Raw genomic sequence first — 7,871 nt, forward strand, 5'->3', positions numbered from 1 at the left:
CTCGTGGGCTACAAAGATTAATAGAAATGGGTTAGATTAATATGTAAGAGCTAGCCAATAAGAGGCTGGAACTAATGGGGTCAGGCAGTGTTTAAAAGAATACAGTTTCCATGTAATTATTTCAGGTATAAAGCTAGCCGTGCAGACGGCCGGGTGCTGGGGACACAGCCCAGCCGCTCTTATTTCAACAGTCGTCATGTGTATCTACGCTGTGGATGGAGATGACAGATGGCAGGAGACACTGGGAATGGACAGGTCCTTGTCCTGGGCTTCAGATACGACTTCCTCCACTGAAGCCACAGACTGGAGGAGAGAGTGCGACAGAGTGTTTGCAAACAGGTGTGTGTGTGTGTGTGTGCACGCACACGGGAGCATTGTGGTGTGAAGGCAGCTGGAGGGAGTCAGTTCTTTCCTTTTAGTACATGGATCTTGGGGACTGAACATCATGTCTGAGGACAGGTAACTGGTGTAGGAGGTCCTTCTGTCTATGTGTTGTTTTCATTGGTAAATAAAGGAACTGCCTTGGCCTGTTGATAGGACAGAACTTAGGAGTTTGGGGAAGACAGAACTGAATGCTGGAAGAAAGGGCGGAGTCTGAGACACCATGGATCTGCTGCCAGAGATAGATGTGCTGAATCTTTGACGGTAAGCCACTGCCATGTGGTGATATACAGATTAATAGAAATGGGTTAAATTAATATAAGAGTTAGCCAATAAGAAGCTGGAACTAATGGGCCAAGCAGTGTTTTAATTAATAGTTTCTGTGTGGTTATTTCAGTTCTGGGCAGCCAGGATGAACAAGCAGCTCCTTGCTACAGCAACTTTTCCTGCTGAGCAATCTCACCAAGGCAGCACACGCACAGGACATACTATAGAATTTCACCACCTTAACATATACCCACACATCGTAGAATTTCAATCAGGGCAATTTCTTTCTAAAGTCATTCTGATTCCACAGTAGTCAAATGATAGGACAAAAGTAGAAACATCTCCTTGATATTCCACATAAGTTCATTATGGTGGTTTGAATAAGAATGGACCCCACTCTGGTTGATAGTGGTGCTCACCTTTAATCCCAGCAATGGGAGGCAGAGGCAGGCAGCTCTGTGAGTCTGAGACCAGCCTGGTCTACAAAGCAACCCAGAGAAACCCTGTCTCCAAAAACAAAAAACAAAACAAAGCAATCAAACAAACAAACAAAAAAAGAATGGCCCCAAGGTGCATAGACTCAACTCTTAGTCTCCAGGGAAGTGTGGCCTTGTTGGAGAAGTGTGTCACTGGGGCTGAGCTTGGCCTTAGGACGTAGCTCTTGTCTGTGGCTCTAGTGTCAAGCATGCTGCCATGCCCCACAACACGATAATGGACTAAACCTCAGACATGGAAAGAAAGCCCCAAAGTAAATGCATTCTTTCCCTAGAGTTTCCTTGGTCATCAAGTCTCTTCACCCGCCAACAGCTCCCAATCCCAGCCAGTACCTGTGCTTTTGGGAAAGTTGGGTATCTCACTGTACTCAAAGACCTGGGCCTCAGTTAACTTAGCAGTCAGACCTCCTAACCCAGAACCACAGATCACCGCCACTTGAGGTCGATGCGTAGTGTGAGACCGAAGCCACTCAGCGGTGCTCTGATAATCTTCGTAAGAGAATCTGGGGGGAAGGAAACAAAGTGAGTTCACCTGCTGTTTCAAAGTACATAGGAAAATGGCTGTTAGCACAGAAAACCTGCTGGGTATTCTACCGCAGCAGAGGACTGTTTACTTCTCCACTTCCCCATCTCTCCTTTGAACCAGTCCACTAACCGTCTGATGTGAAACACCCTTCATCCCAGAGCGCGAGAAAAGTTAATGTAGCCTGTTTCATTAACGCACCCCGCAGGGCTATGCCACTAAGTTGCACCCAGCACTAGGAGGCCCATACTTCTCCTGGTGACAGACATAGAACCAGGTTCAGAGTTATGATGCAGAATCAAACCACAGAGAGGACTCAGAATGAATTAAGGCCTTCCCAAAGGCCAGTTTCTTGCCTCTTGTTTTGCTTTTTTTTTTGTTTGTTTGAGACAAACAAAAAAAGTCTTCCTACTTTGCCTACACTAATCTCCAACTCCTGGGCTCAGTGAATTTTCTCACCCCAGCCTACCACTAGAGTAGCTAGGACTTAAAGCAGCTCTTTGGATGAAAACTTTTTTTTTCTAGTTTTGTTTTGAAACAGGATTTCTCTGGGTAGCTCCGTCTGTCCTGGAACTCACTCTGTAGACCAGGCTGACTTCAAACTCACAGAGATCCGTCTGCCTCTACCTCCTGAGTGATTAAAGGCATGCGCCACCACCACCCAGCACAGGTGAAATTTTTTAAATTTAATTTTTAATTTAGAAGTTTGATTTAGTTGGAGCATACGTGTGTGTGTGTGTGTGTGTGTGTGTGTGTGTGTGTGTGTGTGTCAGTGGGTGGGTCCCAAGGACAGAACGTGCAGGGTTTGCAGGGAGCGCCTTCACCTTTGGAGTCATGTCATCAGCCCTGGGCTTTTTATTTTTATTACTTATTAATAAGCAATAAGAACACTCCTAGTAGAAGTCTATTAAGAGCCTTAGTTTCTCTGGACATGTTTGTTAAACTTGCTAAAAAAATCAGGAGTGGTGCACACCTTTAATCCCAGTACTTGGGAGGCAGAGGCAGATGTATCTCTGTGAGACCCAGGCCAGCCTGGTCTACAAATCGAGTTCTAGGATGGGCATCAGCGCTACACAGAGAAATCCTGTCTCAAGAAACCAAAGGGTTTGAAAAAAAAAAAAACCAGAACCTTCTCACTCACAGTCCCAAGTCCAGTTCCATCACAACTAACTGTAAAGATTAAAGATTGCTCTTTGACATGGAACATATATTGAGCACAATTAGCTGGACGGTGTTGGCTCACACCTTTAATCCTAGCACTTGGGAAGCAGAGGCAGGCGGATCTCTGTGAGTTCAAGGCCAGCCTGGTCTACAAGAGCTAGTTCCAGGACAGGCATCAAAGCTACAGAGAAACCTTGTCTTGAACCCCCCCCCCCAAAAAAAAAAAGAAAAAATAAAAATTGAGCACAACTAAAAAAACCTCAACAAGATTTTTTTTCTTCCAGCAAGAAAGTCTTAAGTCCCAGTGGCAGCCCCAGACTTTAGGAGCCCAGCCTGGAGGTATAGGAGGTCTTTGTGACACACACAGTCACAAGAAGAATTATAGGAGACAAAGAGGACGGCAGCACAACAGGTTACCCTCGATGAAACAGCTAGGGCGGGGAGAGAGCAAGTCACAAGGCGACAAAAATAGCAAGAAATGAATGAAACCGCAACCCGAAGGGCGGGAAGAAATGGGGCATTACAACTGGCCATATCCAGCCACAGTGCAGTTCTCAAGAACATCTGACCCTGTGGTTATCCCTACAGCTCTGCTGGTGAATTAATCTGGAAATTCCCAACGCAAAACGGAGGGTTTTGTTTATTTGTTTGTTTGTTTTTCGGACAGAAAAGAGTGGAAGTCTTCTGAGCAGATCAATAAATATTTCTCAGCCTTCAAAGACTCCATTCCCAACTTGTTAATGCGACGTCTAGTTTGGAGGGAAGAGAGGGGCTGTCTTGGAAAGTGAGCAATTTTCTTTCTAGAGGAGGAACTACGGGCTAGCACAAGAGAGTTATGGTCTGGTTGCCTGGACCTCTAGAATGCAAAGTTGTGTTATGAAGTTTCCAGGGCTGTACCCGCTTCTCCACAAGCATCCCAGCACACACAGAGGCACCAGTTCCCGACAGGAGTCGCCTACACTGCGCTAACCTGTTCCTTCCTGCTCCGGGCGCCGGGAAGCTGGATTCCCGCGCCCGCTCGCCCGCCCGCCCGCCCGCCCCAGCGTTCCGGAACCCCGAGTCCGCCGCCGGGCTCCGCGCCAGGCCTCTCCGCGTCCCCCGCGGCGGGCTCGCTCCTTGCCTGGGCCCAGCCCGCTAAGCTCCCAGGTCTCGGCTACAGCCCGTCCCCTCGGCAGAGCGTCCCGTCCCCGGGACCCACACTCACTCGTTGTTCTCCATGGTGTCACCGACGGCCGCGCAGAGATCCAGCCCTTTCCGCTCCGCAGGCGACACCGCCCGAGTCTGGCCGACGCTGTTAGAGCACGGTGCTCCGGGCCCGGCTTTATAGCCCCGGCCGGAGGCGCCAGCCAATGGCAGCGGCCCCGTCTCCATGGTGACACACCCTCATCCAGAGGTGTGGCAGGAAGCCTCGCCGGAGTCCTCTCCTGTCTAGGGCACCCAGCATCTCGACCCGCACACAGTCACGGTCCTCCCAGCCAGGAAAGGAGGCGTGTGTGGGCAGAGGACTAGACGCAGGGTGGAGAGCCCCGGAACCGCCGACCTGCAACTCCATTCTCCGCTGCGCTATTGTGTAAGAATTTGGAAAGCGAAAAAAATTCAAGCCATAGGTTGTGCAATCCTAGAATAGAATGAAGCAAAACGTTGACTAAGTTACTTTCGGGAATAGGGAAGTGGGGCCACGCGGGAGACAGGGCTGACTTGGTGCCTCCCGGATCTGCGGGAACACACAGCTCGAGGTTGGGTCTAGACTGTTTGGCTCCTAGACACAGACAGGATTGGCGACAAATGGAATGGATGTACCGTACCGGGTCCAGGCAATTCGGCCAACCCTGAGAACTGTCAGGAGGAAAACTCACGCAACAGAATTATACACACGCACCCCACACACCTAAACAGTATACCGCTGTGCTAAGCACTCGAAATTCCTCCTCCTTAACCAAACCTTACTTAGATCTCAAAATCCTTTTTCTGCCTCTCTCCTGCCTGCTGTTTTACCACAACTCAAGCCACTGTTTCTCAATCCTATTTTTCTCATTCACTTAAAAATATCTATTGAGCCTTAACTACGCACCAGTTTAATAGCTGGAAAGCCGGTGTACACACCTTTAACTCCAGAGATCAGGACAGAAGCAGGGGATCTCTGAGTTCCGGGCCAGCCAGGGCTGCTCATGGTGAGACCCTGTCTAAATAGTAGTAGTAGTAGTAGTAGTAGCCTGGGCCAGTCTGTGCAGTTAGGGCGGGGAGGGTGGGAGTGGGGAGGAAAGAAAGAGAGAAAAAAAAACAGCTCAAGAAAATACCTAATTTTTTTTTTTGAGGGGGTCTTTCCAGACAGGGTTTCTCTAGCTGTCCTGGAACTCGCTCTGTAGACTAGGCTGACCTCAAACTCACAGAGATAGGCCTGCTTCTGCCACTCCCACTGACTTGACTGCTCTTTTTAATTTTTTATTTTTAATTGGTTTACATTATTATTATTATTATCATTATTAGGCCTTTTTGAATCATTAGGGCCAGGCATGGTGGCACATGCCTTTAATAACCTTTAGTGGCTTTAGCTTTGCCTCTGGTCTTCAGGCAAGATTTATTTATCAACTACAAATAATATATCAACACATGTCATCCATCCCCAAGAAAATTTGTGTGCCTAAATTTTCTCATCTGGAAAATGATTAGAGTAATTTATTTGCTACTCTTGCAAGGATCATATAAAATACGGTTAAGTGTTTGTTAAGTACCTGGCACTATAATTATAATTATAACCACACATTAAATGTTGGCTTTTACTATTTCCCATTGCTTCTTTTTATGTTTTAATATCCACATAACTTTAAATTGGATCAAATAAAAATTAGCAGCTCATTTAGTCTATCATCATCATCTAGAATCCCACAATACTCAGAATAGTCACATGTGATTATTAACACTTAATAAAATTACAATATTGTCACAAGTGCACATTTTTAATCCCAGCATTCAGGATGTAGAGGCAGAAGGATCTCTAAGGTTGAGACCAGCCTGCTCTACAGAGTGAGTTTCAGGACAGCCAGCGCAACACAGAGAGACTATGTCTCAAAAAACCAAACAGAATTCTTGCGGAACCTCAAGAGCTGGGATGTACTTGGTAGAGTGTGTGTCTAGCTTGCACAAAGCGCTGGGCTCAGTCCCCAACACCACATAAAGCTGGGTATGGTGGTGCATATCTGTCTAGAAGCCCAGAACTTGGACTGTAAAGCTCAAAGGTTCAGACATTCAAGGTCATTCTTAGCCACCAGTAGGATGAAGGCTAGCCTGGCCTACATGAGATCCCATCGCATAGGTAAAAGTCTCCATGTTTCTGGGTGGGAAGCCTGTTTAATACTTGTCCTTACCTGTTATCTCTCATTCTCTCTAGATCACAAAATGGAGTTTTCTCCACTTGAAATATTTACTCTCACTACCAACAATATTTCTCTAATTATTAAAATATTTTAAAGTGTATTTTGTTGTTTAAAGTATCACTTTGGTTCTTTCATTTAATTTTCATTTCTCCATTTGTGCATCCCTTAGTACTTGGAATAACTGGGTAGACATTAAGAAGTCATCTAACAGCTTTGACCCCGAAGAACGGCTCCAGGGATAGAAGCTACTTCCTAAATAAAAAAACGAGGAACTAGGGCTCATGAAAGACGCAAACCACAAGGGAACAGAAGTCCAGAGGAGTTTTCCCACTGCTACCCCACCCTATCCAACCTCGCTCTCTGGACTAATTTACTCTGCATGTTATGAAAATCGTGTTTTGAATATTTACTTTATGCTGGATATGGTAGCATATGCTACCACTCCAAACACTCCAGAGGCAGGGGCACGTGGCTCTCTGTGAGGTCAGCCTGATCTTCTAGAATTCTACAATGGCCAGGGCTACACAGAGAAACTTTGTCTCCAAAGCATATATGTGTTAACTCTAAATATGTGTATGTGTTTGTGGGAAGGGAGTGTACACCCATACAGGTGTTTATGAAAACCAGAGGTGTTGAATCCCCCGAAGCAGTTGTGAACCGGCTGATGTGGGTGCTGAGAACCACACCCGGGTCCTCCGCGTGAGCAGTACACTGCTCTTCAGAGCTGATGTGGGTGCGGAGAACCACACCCGGGTCCTCCACGTGAGCAGTACACTGCTCTACAGTACTGCTCCCTTCCTCTAGCTCCTCAAAAGCGTTCTTTAGTCTGGAGAGGAAGTTGAGAAACCACCAACTCAGAGAAGAAAAGGAGTGGAGCACATGGGTGGAGAGATGCCATGTGCTCCACTTCATCAGGACAGCTTCATCACGATCCTCAGGTAGACAGAGAGCTTGGGCCTGACATGGGCCTTTGAAACCACAAAGCCTGTCACACCCAGTGGCACACTTCCTCCAGTGAGGCCAGACCTATTCCAACAAAGCCCCGCCTTCTAATTCTTCTAGTCATTCCAAACAGTTCTGTTCCTTGGTGTGAAGCATTCAAATCTAGAGCCTATGGGAACCATTCCTACTGAAACCACCCCATGGAGTGTGGCTGATGCCCTCAGTAGGAGCTGCTTCTGTGAGTTAAAAGTCCCTCTCACCTTGTGATTGTATTTAACTTAATTCCTTCTTTATAAGTGTTCTCCTGGTGGTGCAGACCCCATACTTGAGAGCCTAAGGCAAGAGGATGCAAGTTCAAGACTTGAACGAGCTTCATAGTTATTCTAAAGCCAGCATGAGTAACATAGTGAAATGTTTCAGAACAACAACCCAAAATAAGTGAATGGGGATGCAGGTCAATAGAGGAGAGCTTGCCCAGCACAAACGAGATGTAGGTTCAGTCCGCAGTGAGGAGGTTGGGGTGGCAATGAGGGTGTGGGGGGGTCATCTTCAAATAAAGGATTAAAAGGAGCTTCAGTTTATAATTTGTTCATAAAAGGAAAGATAAAGAAAAAAAAACAATAGCCGGGCAGTGATGGTGCACACCTTTAATCCCAGCACTCGGGAGGCAGAGCAGGCAGATCTCTGTGAGCTTGAGGCCAGCCTGGTCTACAAGAGCTAGTTCCAGGA

The 7,871-nt window shown here is 46.8% G+C and overlaps 1 protein-coding gene across 1 annotated transcript in view; it reads right to left on the bottom strand.

Moving 5' to 3' along the window:
• The window catches only part of Pnp (purine nucleoside phosphorylase), a 22,924-nt gene that overhangs the window by 5,357 nt on the left and 9,696 nt on the right, over window positions 1-7,871 (bottom strand). Inside the window, exons 2-3 of the mRNA XM_005370992.2 lie at window positions 4,031-4,444; window positions 1,476-1,645 (exon numbers count right to left, since the gene is read on the bottom strand). Coding sequence (XP_005371049.1) covers window positions 1,476-1,645; window positions 4,031-4,197 — 337 coding nt within the window. The 5' untranslated portion in view covers window positions 4,198-4,444. The remainder of the gene's footprint in view (window positions 1-1,475; window positions 1,646-4,030; window positions 4,445-7,871) is intronic.

The sequence above is a fragment of the Microtus ochrogaster genome, unplaced genomic scaffold, assembly GCF_000317375.1.
Source record: "Microtus ochrogaster isolate Prairie Vole_2 unplaced genomic scaffold, MicOch1.0 UNK91, whole genome shotgun sequence".
Lineage (NCBI taxonomy): Eukaryota > Metazoa > Chordata > Mammalia > Rodentia > Cricetidae > Microtus > Microtus ochrogaster.